Source organism: Coturnix japonica, chromosome 9 (genome assembly GCF_054131305.1).
Source record: "Coturnix japonica strain WE chromosome 9, WE-NBRP24, whole genome shotgun sequence".
In the NCBI taxonomy this organism is placed as follows: Eukaryota; Metazoa; Chordata; class Aves; order Galliformes; family Phasianidae; genus Coturnix; species Coturnix japonica.
Window position 1 is genome coordinate 19,076,011 of NC_140671.1, and position 27,907 is coordinate 19,103,917.

Below are 27,907 nucleotides of genomic sequence, written 5' to 3' on the forward strand. Positions count from 1 at the left end.
GCACAGAGCAAGCTGCACAGAAAGAGAAAGAACTACCGACTAGAGCAGGTCTATTGAGAACTTTATGTATCATTTAAAAACCAAAAATGCTGATGTACGGTGAGGCTGGTGACCCAGAAATCAGTGTGAACTTTCTATCTCTGACCTTTCTGAGTTACAAATAGTCCTCCAGAGTTCTAGGCAAAAATTCCCTTATGCTGCATTCTGGGTAGTTGTCACGGTTTAGACAAAAATCTACCTGTGTCCGTGACAGGGGGGCCGCAGGCAAGCGAGGTGCTAGAAGGAGCTGAACCTCTGTCCCAACTACTTCAGAAGCAGCCCAAACCCCCTCATACACGGCTAAGATCTCCTTCTCAGTGGGAGTGTAGCACTCCTCTGACCCTTTATATGCTCAACTCCAAAGTCCCGGGGGTTGGCCTTGGGTTTCTCCTAAAGCTCTTTGCCACAAACTCCAAGTGGGACCTTTCTCTCCAGCAGCAGTGTAGAGGATGTTCTTTACATCCTGTCCCGTCCGTACTGGCCCCAAGGCCACGGCACGGGCTATCTCTTGTTTTCTCTGCTCAAAAGCCTGCTGCTGCTCAGGACCCCATGAGAAATTATTCTTCTTCCGTGTTACCTGATAGAGGGGGCTCACTATGTGGCTGTAGTTTGGGACATGCATTCTCCAAAAGCCCACTACTTCCAGAAAAGATTGGGTCTCTGTCTTGTTGGTGGGAGGAGACATAGCAGTGATTTTGTCAATCACATCTGCTGGGATGTGTCGATGCCCATCTTGCCATTTTACACCTAAGAACTGGATTTCCTGTGCAGACCCCTTCACCTTGCTGCGCTTAATGGCAAAACCAGCTTGCAAAAGAATTTGGATTATCTGTTTTCTTTTCTTGAAAATCTCTGCTGCTGTATGGCCCCACACGACAATATCAACAATATACTGCAAGTGTTCGGGAGCAGTAAAAGTATTCATGCTTTATATGACGTTATGATTTGGAATACTGATAGCAAAATTACGAAATTATTAAACCATGACACCCTGGTATTTTTCTTTTTTTTTTCTTAAATATTTTCCTTTTTACTATTTAAATGTTATGGGCACATCTTGTAGAAACACAAGGCTGTTTACAAAGAAGTGCATGCTGTGTTGCTGTATGATGAGCAAGATACATCTATTCTTCATCTAGCTAGAATAGTTGCTGAGCCTTAAGAACAGTTTCAGAAAGCTTTGGGAATTTGGGCGTTTTCCTTGTTTCTGCAACACAAAATGAAAATTTACGCTGTATACAAAGAAAAGGGGAGTCCAAACTTGTACGTTAAATTTGAAGGAGATCAATCTGGGGTAATATTTAAAAAAAAAAAAAAGGGGGAGTGTGGTCATCAAATACTATAAAATATATTAGCTTTTACTACTAGAATGCCACTTATCTTCCCCCCATACGAATCACTGTCATGTTGTATGTGAATTTGTGAGGTGGGTTTTGAAGCTGAAATTAAAAACTTCTTGTATGGCTGTCTTCATAGTGGCTATCCAGACCATCTGTAGAAATAACAGCTATTATGTAGTCAGCTATTCACCAGTTTTAACTGATTATAAATTACGTTTCAGGGTGGAGAACATAGCATAGTGCCTGACACCTGTGTTGATCCTGAGGGCATTCTTGATTCTGTGCATTATGATGTCATGGAAATTAAAGAGCAAGCTGAGGCAGCACATAGTTCCATTGTATCCCTGGGGGACCCGAAGGAAGATACTGGCTGGTTTGAAAAGCAGCTGGAGAAAACTAACTTTGAACTGATGGAGACCAAAGAAGAGCTAACAGAGAGAAACACCAAACTACTTAAAACTGAAGAAGAGCTGATGCAGAAGAACAAAGGTGAGTTATGCGATGTGAAAGGTAGAAGACAGAAATAGTTCATTAATCTAAAAGAGAAATAACCAGTTTGAGTAGGAATTAGAGGAGATGTTCTACCTTTGGAACCATAGCCTGTAGATAAGTGATAGTTTGTTCCTTGTGTATATTCAGGTTCAGCAATTCCACGGTTTTTGGTTATTTCTTTTCTTTTTTCCTCCCTCTCCTTTAAACTGCAACGAGCAGCTTTACGCTTTCGTAAGTATGGGGTTAAATGTCTATATCTTGATTTTTACTTTTATATTGTAATCTCTACTCTTCTTTATGTCTTGTTGATGCAATGTTTTCGTTCCAAGAAATATAGAAAACTTTTGAATCACTCCCAATAAGTGAAGACCACATGCAAATTAATTAATCTGTTCAAAAGCTACCTAAACATTAGAATATCTGGAAAAATTGATTACTTAATAAACTATCTATTGGCTACTTATGTAATACAACCTTTTCTGTGTGTTACAGACTTTGAAATGCAGGTGATTAAATTGGATGAGTCTGTTGAGCAACTTAAAGAAGCAACTGAGGTAACTTTATCAAGAAGATGTTGTGTAAAATTGTTTTAATACCAACTTGTGGTAGCTTAAAATGCTATTCCAGTAGGCTCCATTAATAGATTTCTTACCGAGCTTAGATTAACTGAATTTGCCTTTAATGCATTGTGTAATTCAGCTACTTAACACTACATTAGAAACTGATGACTGATTTTTTTTTATTTTTTATTTCCAAGAAAATGAATACACAAAATGAAAGGATTCAAGAGCTAATGGACATCGTGGTGCAGAAAGATGACATTATTACAGAGCTACAAGACTTAAAATCTCATTTAGAAGAAAAAGTAAAAGATTATGTGAGTTTTACACATCTCCGTATCCTTATACAAAAAAAGAAAAACACTAATTCTATGCTTGTAATCAACACATTTTTGGAAAAGTGATTTTCTGTATGTAGCTGGTACTCGCTTGAAATTGTAAACAATTCAAATTTATCTGAAGGTAGTTGTTGTTAACACAAACAACAAAAATATCATTGTGTTCCACTAACTCCTGCCTCACACTCCTACATCAGAGGAAGAGCAACAGTAAAAGTATGTTGAGTAGAGTTGGAAGTACGAGTAGGAATGGTCAGGATATCTCCACGTTCTATGCAGTCCATAAAACTTTATCCTGACTAATGTACTGCCAGCTACTGAATATGTGAAGACTAGCTTGATTAAGTATGTGTGCATACCACTTCTGGTGGTTTTTGTTCATTTTTTGATGTTTGGTAGCCTGAAGTAGCTCTGAAAACATTTATAGTTAATTCTGTCACTCAGATCTCTAACCTTGTAAGCTTAGCAACTTGACCCTTCTTAGTCTTTGACTGTCTGCATCACTGCAACTTAGTATTTCCATGGTATTAAAGCTGACTGTGATGAGTAGTCATGTCCTCACCTATTACTTCTTCCAAGAACAAGGCTCCAACTCTATCTGTGAGATTGTGTGGCCTGAACACTTCTGAGGCTTTTCTTTTCATAAGTTACTAAAGATGAATAATCAGTCCTTGGCAGTGCCAGCATGGCTTAACAATCGTCATCTTGTAAGTAAGGAAGCTTCACTTGTGGTCAAGGACACAATCTAAAATATGCGTGACAGAGCTGACTAAGCTTTAAGGTTGGATTATATCTGTCACGATGAAAGTGATTTTAGCAGCTTAGCAGAAGTGTGATGTGATGAACTTGTATGAGAGCTGACCATTTGCTCTTTGACCATGTTTGTAATTTTGTTGACTTCTTGGAAACAGGAAATTCTTTGATAAACTGGTAAACTCTTGATTGTGTGCAAGTCTTTTACTTTGTAACCTGCTAGGCTCTTGCTTTCCCTTGTATACTCTACCGAGTATTGCACTTGTCATTATCTGAAGGTGTACTTGTTCTGTCTTCTATTGAGATTTGTAACTGATGTCTATAGAGTCACCGGGTAAATATTTTAGCTGTATGGTTTTGTGTAAATATTTGCCTACAGAAGATTACTGAGACTTAAGTGCTCCTTTTGTTAAGCTTCAATGTAACTGATCTTATATCAATACAGGAAAAGACTACCTACCATTTAACTACCATTAAAGCAGAACCGGCAGAAGAGAACACTAATAAAGGAACTGAAAGCAGCCAATTTTCAGTGCTTTCAGTTAAAGCACTGAAACAAGAGAAAACTGAGTTGGAAGTGGGAAGAAAGCGCAGTAATGATGAAGATAAGCCTACTGTGGAAGAGCCACCTCCAAAGAAAGGTACAGTTTCTTCCATCGTTGAACAGGGTGTCTTCCAAAACAATAAATTGCTTCCTATTCCGAATCGGAAGCAAAAGGCTGTGAAGCACGTTACCTTATGGTATAAGGAGAAAAGCCACTGTGTTAAACTGTAAATAGAAGTAACTGTTATGTAAATATCCCTTTTTCAGAAGGTCCTATGCTGTTCATTTTTGAATGCTTAAGAATAAAAGTTTTTTGCACTATTTTTTTCCTTTTTGCTGCTTTTTCCTCATCTGTTGATGCACTTGCAGATTTGGTAATAGTTTTAAAGCAGTTTCTTTAGGATTGTTTCAACTGCTGTTGCTGATCTTCTGAGTAGCATCAGCTGTTCAAGTGCTTTTTTTTGTTTGTTTGTTTTGTTTTTCCTGAAGCAACTATCAAAATTGTTGACGACCTGCTAATTGCTCGCTCATGGGCAATATTTGAGCAAAATGGTTTGGATAAGCTCTGATGCATTTAACTTCACTTCTGGGCACAGCTGAGCATCAGTGTTCCTAGAATTACGGAAGGCATATACAATGTAGAAGGGAAAATCTAAAACTTAGCTGTAGTCCCTTCCTTTCTTGTATTCCTCTTGCAAAATATGTGCAAGGGAGAAAGTCAAGGCCTTCTTTGGATGAGATACTGTTCTTGGATGATTTGTCCCTGCTGCCTTTATTTGGCATAAATATTGAATCCTAATGTGACCACTGAATGGCATCACATATAAGCATCTTACCAGAGACTGAGGGAGGGATGTGGACTCCTCCATACTCCAAATAGTAGTGGGTTTGTTATAATCATATGACCAAAGCTCTCATTTAAAAATTAATGACAGCAATGCTCCACATAGGAATTAAAATGGGTAGCTGATAGTCACAATGCCATCATGAAGTTTTCTGTTAAGAAGTACTGAGTATTCAATCATGTTAAAATTTTCTTCTATTTGTGAGTATTAATAGCATCCAATTTCAAAAACTGCTTAATATATATTCTTTAGCTATGTTAAATATACACAGTAGAACAATGAGCACAGGTATGTTGTGCTGGTTCTTTTGTAGAATTAGTTATATAAGTAGCACGAGCAAAAGTGTTTTAGGAGATGCTAGGTTATCTCAGCTTCAAGTTCAGGGTATTTACACCATTCTCTGAGCTTTTAGGTCTTGTTTCCTATGCTCTGTAATAATGCTTTTTCCCTACTTCCTGTGTAAGGAGCTTCTAGACTGAACATTACACATCTTCTCCCTAGTCTTATTTATCTTGCTTTAGTGCTTGCTTGTTGTTTTCAGCATAAAGTGTTTAGATTACTTATAAATCATATTCCCCTCACTAGTGATGCTGGGAGCAGCAATCAAAACCCAAACCTGGTTTAGGGTGGAATATGCCACTGCTGTTTCTTCAGTATGACTTTTAAATCAGTTGAGGGCTGTATATAAAACTCCTTAGATGAGTTAAGAGGCTGTTTCCATGCAGTACATGTGAATCTGTATGTAATGCAGGCTGCACGTGGGCGCTACAGCAGAAGTCGCTTTTGATAGAAAGAAAATGCATGTGATTTTAGCTAATTGCTCACCAGTTAAAGAAAAAAACAGCCCCAAGCTAATGGAATATTTATGGAAACTTGAATCTGCAAATTTGTACAACTTTATGAATGAACTTTATATGCAAAAGAGTAAGTGTGGACAGAAGTAGGAATCCTCATATTTTGTTTAGAGATCAACTGAATAAGAGAGACAGATATCAACACTTAAGTGATCAACTTGTCCAGGGTTTTATCTTTCTTTTGAAAGTAAGAGGACTGTGAGTTGGAATGAAATTTCTTAGAGAACTGTTTATCTACCATTTAGATGTAGATGGAGTGATTCCTGGCTGCCTTATAGGGATTGCTGAAGCACGGAAGATAGAAAGAATATAGCTGTGAATTATCTATCTCGTTCCCATGTTTCTTAAATCTAATTAGATTTTCTACTGGTGTGGAGTGGAAGGTTTGAGTAGTGCCATGGTAAAAGTGTTCTTCCAGACTGAAAACCTTTTGCTGTTAATTCTGTATAGAAATCTGAGGCACCTGATTACGTGTTCAGAGAACTTTAATTCCTTCACTAGTATCAAATACTATGTGATGTGAGGGCATGGCTTTCATATTATGACAGTTTTTCACTTAGAAGTTGCTACTTGGTGTTGTGAACTGCTATGTAATAATGATTTTAATCAATCTGAGCTACATTCCTTTTCCCTTTTTTTTGTTTGTTTGTTTGTTTGTTTTACAGTAGTTGTAAATGAGAGAAAGAAAAAGAACACTGTAGAGCAAAAGAAAATTGAACACATGAAGCAAAAGTGCTCCGCGTACCGAAAGGAAGTACTAGCACTGAGGGAAAGAACTGAAATCTTGGAACGTCATTTAGCTGTGCTTGAAGAACAATGCAGAAGAGAAAAAAATAAAAAAGAAGATTTCAGTAAGCAGGTAACAAGCCTGCGTATTGAGCTTTCTTTTTCTGAAGAAACAGCTGATGCCCTCCGTGAACAAATTCTGCAGGGTCAAGCTGACTATCGGGAAATTGCTTCTGAACTGGATGAACAGAAATCTATAAATATGACACTTGAAAACAAAAATGCCCAACTAACTAACAACATAGAAGTTGCCAAAGAATATATAATTGATAAAGTGTCACAAGTAAAAGAAATGCGGACCAAATTAGATGAATTATACAAATGTCACTTAGAGTTTCACGCCATCGGTACTGACTTTGTCAGTGTAAAGGATTCCTCAGACTGTGAAAAAGATGAGCCAGGGACATCTCAAATTAGTTCTGCATGCATTCAGTCACAGACTTCTTCCATCTCAGATCTTGTGCAGGACCTCTCCTTTAACTATAGTCTTGAAAGGATTTGGGAAGTATGCAGAAGTATTGTTGATGTTTCCTCACAAAAAAGTCAGCACATCAAAGCACTGCTTCAAGACAATGAAAACCTAAAGGCGGGACTGAATAATGCTGAAAATCATAATCGTCATTCAGAGAGTTAGGACGCTCCTTCCTGCTAAACAGAGAAACAGAGAGAGAGGGAAAGCCAATCTGTTAGCTGTTTACGAGCTTCATACACAAAAGAAACAGCACACTAGCTCATGCAAAATGTTAGTCATTAGAAACTGAACAGCACTCCTTGCCCCAGCTTAGCAGTTGTGTGGATTCCCAAACCCACAGCTCCATGGTGCTGTTTGTTCAGACCCAGAGTGTCTACAGGTAGAGCCAACCATCTGCCTAGAAAGTCAAAGGGGGTCAAGTGACCAGGACAGGCACAACTGACATCAGCACCCCCATGCAGTGTTTGAAGGAAAAGCAAAAGTGCAAAGAAACCGAGCAAATTCAAACCAATGTGTCCTTTGAGAAATGGGTGCACCGTGGGAAAACGCCACAGCAGACAATCCCACAACAAAATGGGCATCATTGAACGAAGAAAGAGGCTGAAGTGAGTCACCTACACGCCACTTCTGCACATTCCACCCCAAACCTGGTTTGCACCAACAGCAGAAATCAGTGGGTTTTGGATCACTTCTAATACTAAGCAAGAGAAGTAATACTTGCATTCTGTGATTCCTCCTCCATATCCAACTACAGTCTTCTCAAAATTCAGAATTTATACAAACTTATAAATAAATGCATCACTCATAAAGCCAGATGTCTGTATTACTTTTTCTTTATCACTCTCCTTTCTGGAAAGTGCAGGTGACCAGCAAGCTGTGGATTTGATTCTCAATATGGAAGCTGACACAGATTTGGGGACCAAGTTCCAGTGGGAGAAAATGTAGAGCAAGCAGTGGAGGTGGAAACTCAAAAAAGAAAGTAGCTTGTCAGCATGAACACTCCAGAAACAGGGCAGCAGTCAACACCTCCTTGCAAGACACCGATCTGCTTCCCTGCTCCATCAGGCTCCATGCCAGCCCAGTACAGCACTGCTCCTGGACACAGCAATCATTTCACCAAGACTCAGCTCAGCTACCACCATCACACAGTGGGACCGGCAGCCTCCAGCAGTCCCTTCAACCCAACCTGTTCTGTGATCCTGTGATCTGTGACCACGGGTGAAAAACAACTGCAGCTGCATCTGAGGCTGCCCCAGGACTGACTCAAACACACTGACATGGCAGGGGCAGAAAAGAGTTCATTTACAAAGTGAAAGCAAAATGTCTAACGGAAGAGACCAATGCTCAGCCTTTCCATTCTGAGCACTGTCCAGCTGACACGGCACACTGCACCGCTGTGCCAGCATGGCTCCTGCTTGGAATGGCTGCTTTCTGTGCCCCATCAAGGAAAAACTGCAGGAAAGATAACTTCAGTTTCACAGTCCTGATGTTGGTGTTACTAGTCCCCAGAGTAGTTCAGAATATCCTCAGGGTTGCTATAAATTTTCAGTGCTGACTACAGCCCTTTGGAGTGACTTTCATACACCCACGTCCTTCTGGTCCAGGGGGACTCTGAGCACTTGGTTAGTTCCACCTCATGTTGTGAGGAAAACAGCAAAAGCCTCTATAAGGGCTTGCAGTAGCCAAAACCTGGATCAGAATGCTCCTCCTGTAAGACCTTAAAGCTTAGAAAATGTAACAGAACTACTAGGTTTGCCATCATTGCAAGATGGCAACAGCCCTCTTTGTAGGATGAGGGTGCAGAACTCACTGCCTCAGCCAAAGTCAGATGTGCATTCTGACAGTTACTGGTGACACGCATTTCCTGCCCTGCTTAGAAAAGAGGTGTATTTTGTGCTCATATAGGAAGTGCTCAAGAAACGTGTAGATGCAGTAGGCAGGGCATGGTTTAGAAGGGAAATATTGGTGGTAGGTGGACACTTGGATCATTGGGGATCTTTTCCAACCTTGGTGATTTGATGATTCTAATTTAAAGGAGAAAAGACAACTTTTTAAAGTAATCTGGAAGGTGAAGTGCAAATGTCCATTCACACAGGGATGATCCCGGTTTGGAATCCAGCCTCTGCCCCTTCTGCTTTGGGTGAATGAGCTCCTTCCTGATGTAGCAGCTTGCTGGCTCCCTCTGCACCAGCCAAGGGAAGTGTGCCATGTGAGTGAATCTAATGCAGATGTCAGTACACAAAGAGGGCAAATAGGCCAGCACAGAACCTTTCAGCATCACACCACGACCACCCAACAGCAACCTCCAGAACTATGATTAACAAATAGCAGTAGGATTTACCTTTTCCTCCATGACTGGCGATGACTGCAGCGACAAACATAACAGCCAAAACAGAGCAGCAATTGCACAAAAAGCAAGACAAAAAAAAAAACAACAAAAAAACACAACAACAACTATTAGAGAATGAAGGTCATGCAAACATGCAGCCCTATCAGAGACAGCGAATGCATGCACTTTTATTCATACTACTTGGAGGTGTGCACTGTACCCATTCCCCTCCTCAGGTGGCAGCAGACACACACACCCCCCAGCAGTTCTTGCACCATCTTCTCTCAAGTGACAAGGAAGCACCCTTGGTGCATTTACAGCCTTATGCAAATATGTATTTACACAGTCTACCATATAAAACACACCCAAGCACATCCACAGGTGAAGGTAACCAAATGCACTCACAAACATGTAGGAAGACATTGAGAGATTACACCCATATCCCCCCCAAAACACATCAGTGTACCAACTCACAAGTGCTGGTGTTCACCCACACGCAGCTGTGCAGACACAGGACCACACAACCCTCAAAGGCACAAACATACACAAATACAGCACACATGAACAGCCCAAAGCTTGAAATGAAGGAAAACGACCCACTTCCCAGCTGCTGTTCCTACAGATTCAGATGGAGGCCTGGCAAGGGCTGTGACAGACACAGCGAGCTGCTCTTTCTTCCCATTCTTCCAGGAACTAGCAACACGTTACATGGAATAGCATCCCTCCAACATAGAGACAATCCTCAGTGCAAGGTTTGTCCTTCATACCAGAGAACGGGGTGTGGGGGGGCAACCAGCCTAACACACTCCAACCATTACAGCTGTGATCAGGATTGGTTTGGGGCAGAGGAAAACAGAAACAACCTATTGAGGGAGCTGTCAGGAACACACACTCTCACAATCCTAACAACCTACTGGTTCTTTTCACCCCATATCTTCTCTTTCCATACCCATCATGCCTGCCTCCATTCACCTACAGAGGCCACCATCCAGCTTCTGCTCTTCTTTCCTTGTATAGATTTCTATATTTTTCCACTGGTCTGCTAGAAAAGCATTACCTTCAGATGGGAAAGGGTTACACTGTATTCTGTAATCAGTTTTATTTTTCTAAGCCACTCTCTGACATGACACCAATTTACTGCTCTGCAGAAAACACAGCACTGAGAACTTACTATATGGAAAGAACTCAGCCAGATCAGAATGTTCCTATTCCAGTTCCTTTTAGATCCGCTACAGATTTGTGCTGTCCTTCAGAGTTTGTGCAGGAGAAAGCCTAGATAAGTCTCTCTGCCTCTGGAGTTTAGGGTATAACTGCTTCAAACTGCTATATTGCTGCCCCTGAAACACTGCTGGATATTCTCCATGGCAGGAGAGCTGAGCTGCTCTCTGCAGAACAAAAGAAACAGGACCACACACTGACACTTGGCTTCCTGCAATGCTGCACCCTGCCAGCTCAGCAATTCCCAGCTCCCCCTGTTCCCAGCTGAGACATGGAGATGGCAACAAGACAGAAACGCACACATCAGCACAGCTGTTCTTCCTACAAACATTCATACCTTTCAGGTAGGTGGGAGAGGTGAGTTGGACTGAACAAAGACCTAATCCACCCTGTTTCTCCTTCACCATGGGTGTGCCTAGGAGCTTGTACAGAGACATCTGACAGCAGAGGCACACAGCCCAGCAGAAGTCTCAAACATGGATGTTCTGCAGTTACAGAGCCCATTTTCCTTCAGCATCCTCCCTTCCTTCTAACACAATGTTACGTTACCAACAGCTGTGAACAAAACTCCCGTTCCCCCCAGCAGCCCTGTGTGCACACCAGTAAGGCACCAGCACAGAACCAGAGGCTGACCCCCAAACCTTCCCCTCACAGCACGATGCTCGGGCAGGAGGCCAAGCACTGGCTGGGGAAGGAACATCACGTCTGCAAGGAACCGGGGAGCAGTTTGTGTCTCTCTTGCTCTCTCCTCTGCTGTTTTACAATACACAACCAAAACCTTGATGATCTGAATTCCTTCCCAGGCACTCCAACCCAGCAAAAGGAAGCCACAGCTTCCAGAGAGCTTATATTGTTTATTTCAAGACCTGACACTTCCTTCCACTTTCTTTATCCCAAACCTAATGGACACACTAGTATTTAAATGTTACGGATCTAAACAGAAGGTACTAAAATAACCTTATTTTTATAAAATAGGAAGAATATTTCTTCTTTTCTTCATTTGAAATTATCTTTTTATATGTGGTTTTAATAGAGTGGTTTTATATACTGCACTTCATTTCCTGCTACTGCCATTCCTTTAAACAGAGGCTGGCTCTGATCACTTTGGTGCTATGAAAACAGAGGGGAAAAAAACAAAGCACTTTCATGGGCATAAGTAGATCTATTGAGTGACTGACTCAGATAAATCTTCCCTTAAGAAACTGGGGAAGAAGTTACATAAAGGCTAATGCGTTTAACTACTCCAGTTTCGCTGGCTATCACACATGCACACAGACACACACAAATGAACACTCTCTTCCATCCCCATCCATTTTATGGATCAGTCTTATACATGATACCTGAGAACACAAACGTTGCTTTCCAGAAGACGTCCATCTGCAGCAGCACAATGAAGTCTAAGCTTTGTAACAGAACACAAAAAACTCCTCTCTGTCAAACCTTAGAGAACTTATCCACAACTCACCCTCAACCCATTACAAAAAGCTTCAGGTACAATCCATGCCCACAGGGAAAGATCCTTTGGTTTCTTTCTCTTGCAAATATGCACTCATTTGATAAGTTCCTGGATGGCAAACATTATATGGAGAGGTTATGGCCCTACCTTCTCCCAGGTACACTGCCCTCAGTTTGATTATTTCCCACAACCTGCTGCATCTTGGATCGTTCGATGTGTTCCACATAGGTCTGGATCATCTGAGAAGAGGAAAAAATACGTGAGGCAAACAGAATAAAACAAAAGACTCCATTGGACTCCATGATCATTATGGGTCCCTTCCAACTTGGGATATTCTGTGATTTCTGTTTTTTGAATATTGTTTTCCAGCATTTACTTCCAATTCCTTAAAATTTCTTTAAAAAAGTGCTATCTGATGTTCAGACAGAACCTCCCGTGTTCCGGTTTGCACCCTCTGATTCTTGTTCTGGCACTGGGCACCACTGAAAAGAGCATGGCTTCATCCTCCTTGCACCCTCCCTTCAGATAATGTTGATGCTCTCAAGTTTCTGAAGCTCTAGTCACTGTCAGGATGAAAAACCCAATTCTCTGATGTGGTTTTATGGGTAAGCTAAGAGTTTGTTTATTTGGAAGGAATCAGGCAACAGCTTACCTCTGTGTGACGCTGATGTAAAGCATTATACTCTTTCTTCATTTCTGATTCACGCTCCTCCAGCCGTGAAACTGCCAAGAAAAGATTCCACCCATCAGCTAACATACAGATCTAGACATGCTCCATGCAAGAGAAGCAATGAAACCTGCACTACACTAGTGTGGATATGTCGCACCCTGTAGATTGCTCTGATTTTTATACCAAAGAAAGGGACAGCCACAGATTTCAGGCTTTCCACAAACTACATTAAAACAAACAAGAAAAAACAGCACATGAAGAATATCTGCAAGTATATGCTCATGGAAAGCAAACTACATAATCGTATCTGGTGCACAGCTTTGCTTACTCTGATCTGCATAGTTTTTGGTCTTCAGCTCCAACTGTCGAGTCTGAAATTCAAGGTGTTCCACTTGGATTTGTAGCTCTTTCTTCTCCTGTTCCAGTGCATCTTCAAACTCTATGAACTTCTGTACAGGGAAAAACCAGAGAAGGAAGTAAGGATGAGGAACAGACCTAAACGTATTTGACTTTTCCTCTTCTCTCCTCCTATACTATGTGTGCGTATATATACATATATATATGTACACACACAAAAAAAGCAAGAGATAAGAATTTCTATGTGCTTTAAGTTAAAACAGCATTTACTCAAGCTAGAAATACTTATCTTCTAAAATAAAGTAAAAGATGTACTTTGTGTATCATTAAGATATAATCTGCTGGCCAATGCAAGTTATGTAAACCAACACGGTTCCATCATCTTCAACAACACCTTTATCATGCTAGGCTGAATTTGGATTCCTGTTAGTTTTATGTCAGAAAAGCCAAATTCTGTGTCTACGGTCACGCATTTAGAAGTGCCTACGTCAGAAATCTCCTTCAGACATCAGAAAGTTCCCACTATTAATGATGTTGCATCTAAATTTTGCAGGAAACATACAAGCCTTGTGGAAAACCAACCCACAACCGTCACACCTCACAGTCTCCTTTGCAATCCACTTCCCAGATCTCAGACCAGAGGTTTTTTCAGGCACACATCAGAGAAGGGGTAGAGAGTTACATGGAGCAACTTTGACAGGTGATTCTATAAGGATGGCACATTCAGCTCCAGAGCTGCTAAGAAAAACTTGAGTCTTACTTTTTCAGTTCTGTAAGTTGAGTTATGCCTCAATTGGTGCAGAATGGAAGCAGTGAGTGATGAGACCTCACAGCAAGAAAATCCCGGCCAGTCTTCTCTGGGCATCAGTAAAAAAGAAAAAGTTCTAACCAAGACAGCCACACTGAGCAACAGGCCTAAAGAAGCCATTTCACTTGGTTTGGACTGGTTGAAGCTATGCTAAGAAAAGCAGTATTTCCCTCTGCCCCCTCTCAGGGTTTGCTGGAAGCACTCCATGCTAATGCTCTGTTGACAAACTTCCAATTACAGCCCAGCGCTAAATCCCTCTCCCTTCTCACTTGCTTGGCTTTCACTCTTGTGCAGCTCTCCTGGCACAAGGTGCCCATCTCTTCCCAGCTCCCCACCCAGGCGTGTGCCACCCAGCCAGGCAGGAATTGTGCTTGGAGTAGCAATAAACTTTAACTGACTCTAAGGAAAACATTCACAGAACTCTCAACAGTAAAACAGGAAGCAAAAGAAAGCAGGAGACCAATTTTATTCCCACTATGTAGGTCAACTTTAATAGGATTCCTGGATTTGCTACCGTTGCTTTGGTTTAGTTTAGTGAAACCGATTGGAAGATTAAACATTCCACACTAAGGCTCTTCTTAGTCCTGTCTGTCTTGCAGCCTCAAAGTACTCAAACAAACTGCAAACTAGCAATGAGCCGACCACGTGGAGAAGAAACAGAGACAGCAGCATTAAAAATTAATGCCACTCTAAGTGTTCTCAGGGAAGAAGAGCATCTCAGGTGAGTGCACTGCAGCAATATCCTGCTCCATCTCCTACGGAGATCGAACACCAGCTCTGGGCACAGGGACCCAACGGCTCCTCACTCTGTCTGGCTCCAAAACGCTTCTTGGCTGTTCCTCCATCAGAATCTCCCAGCCAGTGTCTCCCCCTGCATCAGAAAGTCAAGACAAGCAAATAAAGTGGGTGCCGTTGGGAGTGGCCACCCAGCAAGCATGGGGACATGGAGGCACTGTTCTCTAAGGAACTGAGAGAGACCTGAAACCCAGCTGCCCTGGTCCTTATGGGTGACTTCAACATTGCAGATGTTAACTGACAGTAACACACAGCTATCTATTTTCCACACATATGTTTACAAACTGCACCAGAACAGAAGGAAGGGATGCCATGGAGCCTGGACAGGCTCAAGAAGTGAGGCCTCAGGAACAGGTAATTCAAATGATGTTGAAGGGAAAATCTTCCTTTCTTTTCTACCCCACTACAATGAAATCAATGGGTGAACTGGAAGAACAAAGAGCCCACTCCCACTTGTCCTGGGAGAGCAAAGCCGAGCACAGCATTACTATTTTTTCCAATCCCTTCATACTTGCTTTCAAAGGATAATTTTCCAGCAGTTATAGGAGCCAGATATATTTTAAACAGTTAGTAATGATGGAACATGACGCTGCTGTACACATACAAATTAGTCTTGCTGGAGCCTCTCCCTGGATTTCAAGCAGGATTGCTGGTCTCTAACATCTCAGGATAAGGTTACAACCAGCACCATGGTTCACACGCTCATCGTTAAATGGAAAACAACGAGCACAAAATCATCTTAAGTGAAAGAACGAGTATTCCTCTGCAAAGCAGCGGTACACTGGAGATGGCTGAGCTTCCTGCATTACTGGCTTTCAGAGGAAGAAAATGACTAAAAATAGTAGCATGCGGTCAGAAACCATCATATCATATTAACAATAAATCAGGCAGAGTGAGCTAGGTGTGCATATATGCAGAAATCTTATTATAAGGTCTTAATCTGGGCTGGCTGGCAGCACGTATTACATGCTGACGGGAACAGCAGCAGCTCAGCCGTCACCTTACCCTGCGGCTGGGCAGAGAGCAGCGCTGGGATGCACTGCCCGGGAGAACAGGGAGGATGCACAGCTGGATGCACAGCTGGACGCACAGCTGGACGCACAGCTGGATGCACAGCTGGACGCACAGCTGCCTGTGAGGAGGGGGCTGTCTGCAGGGCAGGAAGGACTCACACCGCATTCCACTCCCCACCTGCAGGAAGGCTGTCAGCCAGGGAGCCAATGCAGGCTGTGCAGCCTCCAACTCACAATTTGGGGCAGTAATTAACTGGCAATTCGGGAAGTTACGTTGACAGTATTCTGTCTTAGGAGGCCAAGACAAAGAAATAGGGCAGAACCCACTGGTGGCAGGACGCAGTACTGCCTGGTGGGCAGATGCTTTGAGCTACACCCCACGCTCAAATCTTTGCTATCCTCCCCAAAGAGAAACACTCCTCTGAAGGAACACCTCCACCTGCACAGGAGCACACAGCCTCAGTGAAATAACATCCCCTTGACAACTGCAGCCCTTAAGGGCTTTTGCTTCTCTTGCTAATTTCAAGGATTCACAAGCACATCTTTTATGTGTTAGCTACTTTATAGTTGTAGATTGGTCTTCAAATGCTTCTGTGAAATCAAATGCTGTTATTTTGGCATATATCAATAAAACCATCTCCTGGATTCCTATTCCAAGGGATCTGAGCCTTTTTTTGAAGAATGAGATGCTCTGCCCTTTAAATGCTCTCCATGAAGCAGGCCTGGTGCTATGGCAGAGCCAGGGCAGGCAGATGGGCTCTTCCCAGCCCTGACACAGCTCTGCCCCCGCACACCATGGATCACTGTAGAGGAGCACAAAGGGAGCACGGGCAGCTAACAGAGCTCTTCAAGGCAGCCTTGTGGTAAGTGGGGCTGACAGGGCAGGAGGTGCTACTCGAGTGCAGCAGATGAGACCGGACTGGGAGATGCCACTCATGAAGAGAATCAAAACATCACACAGGAGGAACGAAGCGATGCTGATGGTCAGAGAGGAGCTGGGACTGGGCAAGGGCATGCAAACATCGTGACTGCAATGAGAAGACTTGAGAGAAGGGAGCTGAGCACAAAGCAAAGATGAGCCCCAGGTCAGCTGCAACACAGTGTGAGGAGACAGACAGACGTGCTGCCATCTCCAGCCAACAGGATGTCACACAGGTGAACACGCAGGGTGATCACACCAGATAAATCCTACCATTGTCATTTTGAACAGTGCAACACTCCAATTCATGCTGAAGCCTTCCAGGAAAGCCACCTGCTATTGGAGCCCCACACGCCCTGGGATCAAACCAGGCACAGCCAAGTGTCACCCAAACCAGCTGTACACAGATCCCTCCATGGGACACTCCAACCTGACCCTCCTCCAGCAGGCAGCGAGCAGAGCTCGGCTCGTGCCACCAACACAATGGAGACCAAAGGCAGGACTGGTTTCTATTAATACTTCAAAGGCACAGATATCTCATGGAGGCAGAAGTTACTTGGAGTAAAAGTCAATGCTGGCACAAGAACAAACCAGTAAAAACAGGCTGCAAGTTAAAAAAAAAAAGAAAGTGGAATTCAGGAGGAGGTCACTTTTAGAAGAGCAGACGCAAGAGGTTTAAGTAATGGCTTTAAGACAAAGCCTGATACATTTATGAAGCAGCTTCTGTAATGCAACTGCCTGCAGTGCTGAGGAATGGGCTGCTGAGTCAGCAGGTCCCTCCCAGTTCTGTGCTCCTACAAGTGGGTGCCATCCTAACACCCGCTACAGAGCAGGAAGAAAATTCCTATGCAAGGTCCTATGCATAAGCTGCAGATGTCACTAAATAGTGGGAGCTGCTGGCTCCCTGGAGTGTAGGGAGGCCTTGCAGTGAGAGCTTGACGAGTTAGTGGGATGTGCATTAGGCTCCACATGAGGATTAACAAGGGAAGTGCTGTACTCTGCACTGGGACAGGGCAGCCCCAGCTCTGTGCAATGACAGGAGCGGCACAACAGAGGTGCTATAAAGGAAGGGAAGAAGATCGCTCACCTGGAGCAGAAGATCTCGGATTCACATGGGAAAGCTGCACCAAGGGGGGATCTCCAGAAAGAGACCCTTGCCAGCAGCAGTCAGCCCCTAAATGGGCTCTAGGAGAGGTGCAGCCATTACCCTGCGCTCACACAATGCAAAGCAGGTGGAAGAACACGGCAATACTGAAAAGCTGACGCTGTTCCACAGCTTCAGTGTTTTGGAGGTCAAGGAAAAGAAATGTGACATTCTGAGCCCTGCAATCACAGACTGACTGCACTGCTTCATTTCAAGGGACTTCTGACTTCAGTGCTCTTGTCCGGGTGCTTCTGCTGCCCTATTTTAGAGCAAGTGGAAAATATTGAGTCACTCTGCAGTCAAAGTGTCCAGAAAAGCTTCGCTTTTGGCTGAGAGTATTTTGAAAGATACTGAATGCAACCATCCTGGGGAAATGAGTGGCAGAACATGGAGACAGAAACCTCTGCTTCAGAGGAAGGGAAATGAAGGCTGTGCAAGCTGCCCCAATGGAGCAGGACATGGCTGGGTGCACGCTTATGTAAAACAAGATCTGGTGGTTCTGCAGTAGCGGGAACAGGAGGATACGACACAACTTTTATGCCAGAGAATAACATCCACTGCTGGTTTCAGTTCACTTAACATCAATAAACTAACGATGTAATCAGACGCCCATGACATGATATTGCAATACAGGAACAAATTACTTTGTGATCACCGACTCCCAGCTCCCCAGCATTGCTGCAGCTGTTGAAATGATCATTGATACACGCAAAGAACTCAACAGCAAGGGATTGAACATCGCTCCTGGAGGTGGAACCCCCACTGAAGGTGGGGCTGGAAGCTGCAGACCCAGGACAGGCAAAGCACACAGCGCCGAGTGCTGCTCAGGGACGGAGATGGGCTTCCCCTGCTACAGAAGTGCAAGGCGTGCTCTGGTGGGGGGTGCATTTCTCTGCTTACAATGAGCTGATGAACAGCAGAATTCTCTGTAGCATAAGAGATTTTCACTTCCATAACACGTAATCCACTGCACAGGAAGAGGCACACAGGAAACTGCTGCAGGTAATGGTGTGCTTTGGTCACACACAAAGGGAATGACAGCTGTATCTCACACACGTGAGCTGATAGCAGAGGCTACACAGGGGGCAAAACCCATTTGTTCTCATAGAAGCACATTATCTATTCCTTTCTGCTAACAAGGCCCTATGCAGATACTTTTTTGCCCATTCAGCTTAGATGCGCCTGAGGATGACAGAGTGCTTTTACATCTGCCAACAGCACCGTGCTGTGGGTCCGAGCGCCCCTGCAGGACGTAAATGTTGTCACCACATCTGCTTCCAGGAGCAGGCACAGCAGGAAGCAGCACCCCCTGTACCTGGTAAACTGAGAGCAGAAAGATACGAGTCCAAAGATGCAGGATCCATCCATGGGGCTGTTCCACCCCACGCCCCGAGCCCCACTCCTCCCCAGCAGCAGCACATTTCCAAGTATTTAATTCTCAGAAGCTACAAAATACCGGCTTGTGGAATGAAGTCCCACACTTGGAATTGCTTTTCAATCCCTCCCTGCCTTCATATGAATTTGAAAAGATCAGCTGTAAGTTTTATTAACACATACTTAAAACTTAAGGCTACAACCCAAATTGACCAGCATTAGTACAGGGCGATAAATGTCCTGGGCTCACGTCCTCACCATCCAGCACCCAGAGCACCTCCATTGAAATACTGCACGGCGCTTTACTCTGGAGTCATGAAGGGATTTCATTTACCACATCTAAGCAAATCAAAACCCGACTCTGAGCAAGACTCCTGGGACGGAAAAAACCCTCTACTCTCCCAGTGTTAAAACACAGCCAATACAGACGCATACATTCCTTTCCCAGCAGCTTTGCAAAGACATGCTGATGACACGGCAGCATTACACTTCTAGCGGTACCAATGTGTCCGGCACGTCGCAGACCGGCCCTGCTGGAGGCCGGAGCCGCCCGGCTGCGCCTATGGCCAGAAAGATGCCGGTGGTGTCGGCGGACTCGAGCGCTCAGTGCGGAGCAGCGCGCTCAGCTCGGCTCCTTTGTCCCCGCATGAGGCGCTGTGCCCCGATGCCGCCCGCTCCCAGCACCTGCCGCAGCCCCGGGGATCCGGGACCCGCAGCACCCGGGGAAAGGCCGCTGAGATCAGACAGGGAACCATCTCCAGGGCAGGGGAAGTACAGGGAAGACATCAACCATCTGAGGGCCGCGTTTAAACCCGAAACCGGCAGGAATCCTCCAGTCATCCCCGTGCAGCCGGTGTTCGAGCTCGGGGCAGCGCAGCAACGCGGAGCCATTCCCAGATATTCCCAGATATTCCCAGCTATTCCCAGCCATTCCCAGCTATTCCCAGCCATTCCCAGCCATTCCCCTTCCCCTCCGCACGGGCTGCGCGGAGCGGATGGAGCGGGGCCGGGAGTGCGGCCTGCTATGCGGGTACCGCCGCAGCACATCACATCACATCGTATCACATCATCACATCGCATCGCATCATATCATCGCATCACATTGCATCACATCCCCGGCCCTTGGCGCCGCGCACAAGATGGATGCTGGGCCCCGTTGGCGCTGGGCCGCTCTCACTCACCTCCTCGGCCTGTTTGCGCAGCACCTTCTCCCACTCGTACTGTGTGAGCAGCTGCTCATTTTCCTCCTGCAGCAGCTCCAGCTCCACCTCGTGCTCCTGGTTATCGGTCAGCACCGAGTCCAGGTTCTCCAGCACCGTCACCACCAGCGGCATCAGCTCCTTCACCACCTCCTCGTTGTAGCAGTGGATGAGCCGCTCGAACTCGCGGTAGATGCTGTTGGCCAGGCCCGACACCCGCTCCGACATCACCGACCCCGAGCAATAGTCGTTGCCCGGGTACCCCCCCACGCCGCCATCATCCAGCTGGATCTCCAGCATCGTGCCAGCCCCACAGTGATGCGCTGCGCCCCGCGTCGATCCGCTCCGTTCCGTTCCAATCCGCTCCGTTCCAATCCGCCGCTGCCGAGACCCACCACGCTCCGCCCGCCAACGGGACCCAATGAGCCGCGCGGCGCCGCCCCGACACCGAGACGCGGCGCTGAGCGGATGGAGCTGCAGCCGGGCGGGGTGGGGCGGAGCTGTGGCATCCCCGTGTGCGCCGTGCGGGCCGCGCTGCCGCCGTGTGCATGTATGGAGCCGCCAAGGGGCGGGGGGGGGGGAGTCACAGAACGATGCGGGGCCGGAATGAGCCGAGCTGGAGAGCGGCAGGGGAACACCGGGAACACACAACATAACACAACACAACAACACAACACAACAGCACAATACAGCCCGACCCCCAGCCCCGCACGCACCACCCGATCCCGGCGGCGGGGAGCCGAGTCCCGTGAGCTCCGGCAGCGCGGGCCGATATAGGAGCGATATTTCTGGATGGGAGGAGTCAGGAGCTATAAGCTCATTTTGCAGCTCAATTAGTGATGCCCCAAACGCCTCCAGACCTGAACGTCTCTGCCCAGAGCCTGTGAAAACCAGGGCACTCCTGTGCGCCTGCATGTAACAGTAGTTTCAATGTAGGTAATGATCCTTCAAGGTGAAGTGCCTGCGGGTTCTGCAGCAAAAGGGTTTGATGGCCCCATTGAGGCGGGGATGGATCCAGAGAGAAAAACAGGGAAAACTGGCTGCCTGCCGTCCCCTTGGTCACCCCCATAGGGCCCCACTGAGCTCCAGGCCCTTCTCAGCTCCATTGCTCCTCTCTGGACACACTCCAGGGTCTCAGAGTCCCTAATGCTCCGAAAAAACAATAAAGGAAGTTGTCCAAGGAGAGGTGAAAAGAACCTCATCGCTTATTCACTGCAGGGAAACATCTTCAGTTTGGGGGGTAAACGGAAGAGAAATGGCTGCATAAAATGACAGCTTACAGACAGGAGGAGGCTGTCAGGTGTCACGGTGTTATTAAAGGCCACAAGAGCACGAAGGGAAGGAGTGCAAGAGTGGGATTAGGGCAGGGGAGCTCCTGAGGGCTGCCAGCAGATCTGCAGCCTGCGTTCGATCTGTGTGAAACCCACATGGCACAGTTTGACTTCAGCACATTGGCACATCCTGAGCACAATGGAGTTATTGGTGCGAGGGCAGTGCCTGGGGGATCCCAGCTATTCCGTGCTGTGTAACAGCAGCAGAAAACAGCTGCAGAGAAACCTCAGAGTGCTCTGTGAGATCTCAGCTGCAGCTTATCTTGGGCTTTGGAGTCTGAGCACAGGGACAGCAGAAATCCATCTCCTGTCCTGCACTGAGCTGGGCCCAGCAGGGCAGGCAAACCAGGGCCTGATCTTTGGGAAGGCTCCTGACGTGGATGTGAGTTAGAGCTCAAAGATGAGTGTGATTCCACAATCATTATTGTCATCCTACAGACTCCACGTTACACAAAGCGGAAGGCACTTAAACCTGCCCTAAAAGCATCATTGCAGTGGGAATATCACATCTCACCCGTGATTCACGGCCTTAAGCCCTGCAAACACTCCATTCTATGTGATGTCATTATACCTAGCTATATTGCTAGCATGCTGTAGATTCGGTGCACGACGACTTTAAAAAGACACATTTAAGGCTTGTCTCACAGAAAGGAAGAAGTGACCATGAAATATTATTATTTCATCTGAGATGTACTTAGTTATGGAATGGAGCACTGATGAATCACGAGGCAGCTCTGCTCCGAGCATCGTGCAGAGGAGCTCATGGGCTTCTCTGGGACTGCAAACCTCCCTCTGAGGAATCTTAACTGCAAGAAACCTGGCCTGAAGGTTTGGTCCCCATTCCCAGTGTTGTGACAAGAGTCACCTCAGTTCTCTGTTACTTTACTTCAGATAACCCCACTGGGTGACCCTTGTGTTGGTCTCTTACAATTGGATCTAGGAGGTGCTGGCTGCCTGTGTTTATGATGAAAGAGCAGCAGTGATGTGGGTCTGTGTGAGGTCACAGTCATTGCTGGGTTGGGAGGGTTTGGCCCCCAGCTGTCGAGCAGAGCTGGTGCTCTGGTGAGCGTGCTGCACACAGACACTGAGCTGTGAGCGTTCCTTGTTGGAGATCATCCTTTGGGAGCCCACTGCAGGCACCGCTGCGGCGTGTGTGTGAGCTGGGCACAGCCCGGACTGACCAGGCCAATAAGGGTTGCTGGGTTTGGTGCTGGGCGGCTGCTGGAAGGAGTCTGAGCAGAACAGCTGGGCTGGGGAGGAGCTCCCAGCTCAATGGAGGCCCTTCCGAGTGGCTGTTTGCAGGGGAAATTGATTCCTTGTGAGATTCTGTCACACGTTTTGGTGAGGATGATGAACTGCCATTACTGCCCTGTGTGATGCTGCAGTGCAATGGAAAGCACAGCAGTGATAATGGGGTATCAAAGTCCTGGGCTGCAGCAGGTGAGGATAAGCCCGAGTGCAGCAGCTGTGGGCACAGAAAGGAAGGAAAAAACTGCTGACCATTGGAAGGGCTCAGGCAGGCAGTGATCTCCAGTCAGACACCCTCACCTGCACTGCCAACCTTTCAGTGATGTCTGGGAGGGGTTTGCATGTGCCTGAGCTGCCCTGGGTTGGCCCTGCCATCCCACCAGGTGCTTAATCTCTGCTTCAAGCCGTGACTGAGCATCGCTGCTACAGCCCTGCAGAACTGCTGCTGGTCCCCAGCCTTTGTTTTAGACATTAGAAGGGAAGGAGAGCACAGACTTCATGGAGTGCAACTTGTGCTTTATTGACCCCCGGATCCAGCACATTTTTAACAGAACCCCCTGAAGTCCTGGTGAGATCCAGGTGCTGAGCTGGGCCGTGGGCTGTGCAGTGACATCACAAGCACAGTGAGCTCACAAGCGCTGCCTGGGGCCGCGGCTGCCACCAGTGAGTGCCAGAGCCGTGAGTGCTGCGCAGAGTGTGGACACTCTGTGTCAGCCCTCGTCCCGGCTGGCAGTGACGGTGGTGGTGGCTGCTGGTGCTACCTGCTCTCACTGACGGTGTTGCCCAGCCATTGCACTGGTGTGTTAGCTGGAAGGGAGGAGAACTGCAGCTGTGCCCGGGTAAGCCAGAACTGGAGGTTTCTCAAACGTGTGAGTGGTAGCACTGCATCCACTGCAGCTGCAGCAAGGGTAGATGATGGAGTCCTTCTCATGGCAGGAACACAAAATGTATGCTGCAAGGTATATAACTGCTGGTGGGATGGAGAACAGCACTTGCTGGGGAAGTCATGGCACTTAGACACACATTGGTTCCAGAGCTGGCACAGTTCTTGCAACCAGCTGCTTCCAAGGCATTGCCCTCCTCGAGAGCCCAAACTGCATCAAAAGAAAGCTGGGAAAATGCTTATTCCTCATGATTCTTCCCTTGTAGGCACTTCCTGTAGGGTTCCGGTCCGAGAGGACTCTTTGGGGATCCAAGCAGTTCGAGCACAACCGTCTCTTTGCAAGAGCAGGGAATTCCTCTGGAGATAACCCAGACGGGCTCTAAGAATTTCACCATGTCTCAGCAAAGAGGCGACTGCTACTTCTACTTCTACTCCACCTGCACTAAGGTACGGTTGACTTTCTTCTGCCTGGGTTTTCTTCCATTTCCTCATGTTGAAGAGAAAGGGGTGGAGCAGGGGAGACCTGCTGGTGATGTTACCCTCATAGCGCTGCTAACAGCCTGGGCTAATGGCATGGACACGTTTCAGGCTGTGCTCTTATTTCCCTGTGGTTTCCTTGTGCTTGCAGGGAGACAGCTGCCCCTTCCGCCACTGTGAAGCGGCTCTGGGGAGCGAACGAGTCTGCAGACTGTGGATGGAGGGCGGCTGCTCGAGGAGTAACTGCAAGTTCCGTCACATGAGGATTGATGTGAGTGTTTGCCTAAAGATGTGCTTTCCAGCTTAGTCTACAACACCACTTTTCATGGCTGTGGTTGGGCTGAATGCACTTCTGCAGGCTGGATATGTTTGCTGTGAAAATCTTACTGGTTTCTGTTTCTAGAGGGGACTGGGAGGAGGTAAAGAAGGCAGAGAATTCAGTGCCTTAGGTATATCACAGCGGGAGATGTTTGCATTAGGAGCCAAAAGCATTTTCTCCCCAGATGCAAAAAGCTCGCATTGCTCAGCCTCCTAAAGCTGCTGGAGCTGGGTGGTAGGAGAGAGTGGCACTGCCCTCCTGCCAGCAGGGCTCGGTTGTGCCCTATCGGGCCTTCTCCATCCTGGATTTCTCCAGAGCAGTTCATTCTGGCTGCTTGGAGTAGTGAAAGGAGGGGCAGGAAATGAGGGTACAGAGCTAAGGCTCCACACAATGGTTTCTGATGGCTGTTGGAGCGCGGCATCTCCCTGCAGACCTGATGTGCCTGTTTCCATGGACCTTCCTTTCCTTCTCTCTGCAGAAGCAGCGCAGTTTGATTCCCTGCTTCTGGGAGAACCAGCCCGGAGGCTGCCAGAAACCACACTGCGCCTTTCGCCACCTGAAGGAACGCGGTGGGAACAGACCGACTGCGCTGCTGAGCCACAGTGAGTGTCCGATGGCGTGAAGCATGAAAGGCTCAATTCTGAATGTCAGTTCTGAGCGGGTGCAGGATGCATGTCACCATTCATTGGGGAGGCAGGGGAGAGTCATGATAGTGAAATATCCGTCTGTGCTTTGGCTGTCAGAGCAGCGCTGGGCTTTTTCTGGAGTGAGGAAGATGCACTGCAGGTCTGTGCTGACTGCACAGCATTTGGGCAGCGGAAGGCAAATGTAACAAACAGTGCTTGAAAATGTGAAGCTTGTGGTTGACTGTGCTCAAACCTGCCCCCAAAGAGACACTCATCAATCATTCCTTGTTTCTTTTCTGCCAGAAGTTGACACCAGTGGCCTTCCTCCAAAGAGCGGCCTTGCAAAAAGTCTGGGGAACCAGACAGAGGTTGACAAGGCACCAGAGAGAGGTACAGATACTCAACAGGCTCCTGGGTTTGATGCACTGTTTTTCTACTGAGATCTGACTGTTCTTTCCCGGGACTCTTTGCAGTTGACATCCCAGTTTCCTCCCATGGCCCAGCTGGACTAAAACGCAAACGGTCGGAGGAGGAGAAGGGAAAAGCAGGGGAATCACCCTGCAAGAAAAGAGTTAAAGGTGAGCACGAGGAGCTCGTTACGGTGCCTCAGAAAAGCAGTGCTGTCATTTTGCATTGCTCTCTGTCAGACTTTTCCTTGCCCTGGATTATTACTGAGTGCAGCTATTGGGTTTCTTTGTTCCTTTGTATGCGTTGTTGGTACACAGAGATGACCGTGTGCAAAACATGGCTGAGAATCCCGGACAGGGCAATGCAGTTCCACTGGCCAAATGTATTTAACTTTGTGGAAGGGTGGTGGGACTGATAAGAGAACTTGATCTCTCTTGATGCGCAGCAAGACAGTACCAGCTCTCTCTTCCTTTTACTTTAGGTGGGCGCAGGGTCTCTGTGAGGCCCATTGATTGGAAAAACACCTTCCCCCCAACGCGGAGACAGAAACGAAAAGCAGCAGAAATTCATCCATCTGCTGCTGAGGATGCGGATGAGCCCCCAGCTAAAAAACTACCAATGGTAAGAGCAGTGGCAAAAGCAGTAGTGGATATGAAAGGTTTACATTGCCCTTGAAGAAAAGGAAGAAATTCCAAGTGTTCTACAGCTCTTCTGTTTCCCTTGAAGGCAGCAGATGTCTCACAAGGTACTTGTGGAAACTCTGACCTGTGCTTCATACTCTGTCTTGTTTCTTCCTAGGAGACTCTTGCTTCAGTCCCGCCCGAATACACCGTGCTCAGCACCGAAGTCATAAAGCTTCCAAGCAGGTGATGACCACAACTTGTTCTTCCTTAATGCCCTTTTCCCATCAGACAGAAGTTCTTTCACACTGGGGGAAAATGGGGTGTTTGAGATGTGTCATGGCATAATGCAACAAAGGAAGAGGTCATCTGAGATCATTGAAACTGCTTTGTCAAAACCTCTGCTGAGTTCATGGGGAAAAGTACCTCAGCCAGCAAGCAGGATTTTGCAGAGGAAGATTTCTTGACATGTTTACAGACAAAGCATTGAGGGTGGCAATGTGTTTCTGCTACAAAGCCCAGCCCCTTATTGCCAGACTCAAACTGCTCTACTTGAACAGATGAAAAAGGCACCTGCTGGTTTCCTTAACTCCAAAGGCAGCCGCAGGTTAATCGAATCACCATCCCTATGTGGGTGTGAGGGGCGGGAGGGTCAACTACAGACCTCAGAGCTGAAAGCACATCTCAGAAATGTCACGTAGATTGTTCTTTTCCTTCCCACAAGTCTGGAGCTGCTCCCAGGAAGCCACGCAGACCCCATGGCACAGCCAGAGGAATCCAACACTACATCATGTTCCTCACAAGGGGCAGAAAATTAGCAGCTGAGCTGCACAGGGGCGGGGGAAGCAGCCATCACTGAAGACAACAACCTTGAGGAGCTTCTGATGGAGCTCACAGAAGAACTGGAAGGAGAAACTGATGTGACGTTGAGGATGTGGATGAGCTCCTTCTGGACCTGTCCGACATGACGGCTTAACACCATCGCCTGATTGGACAGTTTAAAACAACAACGATTAAAACCAGCCCTGTTCCTTTCCAGCCCTGCTCCTTTTTGTTGTTACTCTGTGGGTATTTCTGAGACTCTGCACAGAAACTTAAAGCCGAGTCAAAGCAGTGACAATCAGCACTGACTGCATCCTGTTCTGATTTCCTTGTGGCTCTGAGTTCAGGTCCTGCACCCGCCGCCAGCTCTGGGTGCTGCTTCAGCATCGAGGGCACAAAGCTCCTCTGTGGGCACAGAACGGCGTCCATCCAGGGCTGAAACTTCCTCCTTCCTTCACCCTCAGCAAAACTCTGCCTTGGGCCCAATGGGAGCTCTGCTGTTCTGATTCCTTGGGCAACCCTTTGAGAAGGCAGTAACAGTGGGCTCAATAACTGAGGCTGAAGCACAGCACTCAGGGCAGGGGCTCATGGGGGAACACAACGACGGGGGATTCAGGAGCTGGGGGCAAAGCCGCTGTGCAGGGAGCGGCCCCAGCAGCCGCCGTGGCTTCGTGGTACCCCGGTGGTCGGGGCCTGGGCGGCCTCTGGCGGCGGCATTGCTGGCACAGCCCTTACGTTCCTTTCCATTCCCTCCCGTTCCCCATCCCATCCCATCCCACCCCATCCCATCCCCATCCCATCTCTATCCCATCCCATCCCATCCCCATCCCCATCCCATCCATCCCATCCCACCCCATCCATCCCATCC

General features: G+C 46.8%; 3 protein-coding genes across 4 annotated transcripts; 2 read left to right on the forward strand and 1 right to left on the reverse strand.

Annotated features, from left to right (window-relative positions):
* The first annotated feature begins 1,443 nt into the window (after window positions 1-1,443).
* Window positions 1,444-7,832, forward strand: LOC146759743 (kinesin-like protein KIF20B). Of its 2 annotated transcripts, none has more exons than XM_085509674.1 (5): window positions 1,444-1,868; window positions 2,364-2,425; window positions 2,629-2,748; window positions 3,968-4,163; window positions 6,434-7,832. In XM_085509674.1, the coding sequence occupies exons 1-5, from the start codon at window positions 1,676-1,678 to the stop codon at window positions 7,183-7,185; spliced, it is 1,323 nt and encodes a 440-aa protein (XP_085365800.1). In that variant the 5' UTR covers window positions 1,444-1,675; the 3' UTR covers window positions 7,186-7,832. The 2 variants fall into 2 exon arrangements, with proteins under 2 accessions (XP_085365800.1, XP_085365799.1); XM_085509673.1 differs by having other exon boundaries at window positions 1,452-1,868; window positions 6,431-7,832.
* A 1,513-nt stretch (window positions 7,833-9,345) lies between these two features.
* Window positions 9,346-20,569, reverse strand: LOC146759744 (C-Jun-amino-terminal kinase-interacting protein 3-like). The gene is made up of 5 exons (XM_085509641.1): window positions 20,288-20,569; window positions 13,025-13,145; window positions 12,679-12,749; window positions 12,174-12,265; window positions 9,346-9,388 (listed from the first exon to the last, which is right to left on the reverse strand). The coding sequence occupies exons 1-5, from the start codon at window positions 20,531-20,533 to the stop codon at window positions 9,361-9,363; spliced, it is 558 nt and encodes a 185-aa protein (XP_085365767.1). The 5' UTR covers window positions 20,534-20,569; the 3' UTR covers window positions 9,346-9,360.
* Window positions 20,570-24,119: 3,550 nt separating this feature from the next.
* On the forward strand, window positions 24,120-27,035 carry LOC146759745 (uncharacterized). Its single transcript, XM_085509864.1, has 8 exons — window positions 24,120-24,214; window positions 24,396-24,515; window positions 25,042-25,165; window positions 25,493-25,579; window positions 25,663-25,767; window positions 26,079-26,218; window positions 26,396-26,463; window positions 26,942-27,035. The coding sequence occupies exons 1-8, from the start codon at window positions 24,161-24,163 to the stop codon at window positions 27,033-27,035; spliced, it is 792 nt and encodes a 263-aa protein (XP_085365990.1). The 5' UTR covers window positions 24,120-24,160.
* Window positions 27,036-27,907: the final 872 nt, after the last annotated feature.

What these genes read in the sequence shown, in the direction of transcription:
- LOC146759744 (XM_085509641.1), bottom strand. Translation starts at nt 20,533, where the DNA reads ATGTCGGAGCGGGTGTCGGGCCTGGCCAACAGCATCTACCGCGAGTTC. An exon ending in TGCGCAAACAGGCCGAGGAG is followed by an intron (nt 13,146 to 20,287) that starts GTGAGTGAGAGC and finishes TTCCCTGTACAG; the next exon opens with AAGTTCATAGAGTTTGAAGA. An exon ending in GGCAGTGTACCTGGGAGAAG is followed by an intron (nt 9,389 to 12,173) that starts GTAGGGCCATAA and finishes TTGTCGCTGCAG; the next exon opens with TCATCGCCAGTCATGGAGGA.
- LOC146759745 (XM_085509864.1), top strand. Translation starts at nt 24,161, where the DNA reads ATGTCTCAGCAAAGAGGCGACTGCTACTTCTACTTCTACTCCACCTGC. An exon ending in TCCGTCACATGAGGATTGAT is followed by an intron (nt 24,516 to 25,041) that starts GTGAGTGTTTGC and finishes TTCTCTCTGCAG; the next exon opens with AAGCAGCGCAGTTTGATTCC. An exon ending in GTCATAAAGCTTCCAAGCAG is followed by an intron (nt 26,464 to 26,941) that starts GTGATGACCACA and finishes CCTTCCCACAAG; the next exon opens with TCTGGAGCTGCTCCCAGGAA.
- LOC146759743 (XM_085509673.1), top strand. Translation starts at nt 1,676, where the DNA reads ATGGAAATTAAAGAGCAAGCTGAGGCAGCACATAGTTCCATTGTATCC. An exon ending in GCTGATGCAGAAGAACAAAG is followed by an intron (nt 1,869 to 2,363) that starts GTGAGTTATGCG and finishes TGTGTGTTACAG; the next exon opens with ACTTTGAAATGCAGGTGATT. An exon ending in AGAGCCACCTCCAAAGAAAG is followed by an intron (nt 4,164 to 6,430) that starts GTACAGTTTCTT and finishes TTTGTTTTACAG; the next exon opens with TAGTTGTAAATGAGAGAAAG.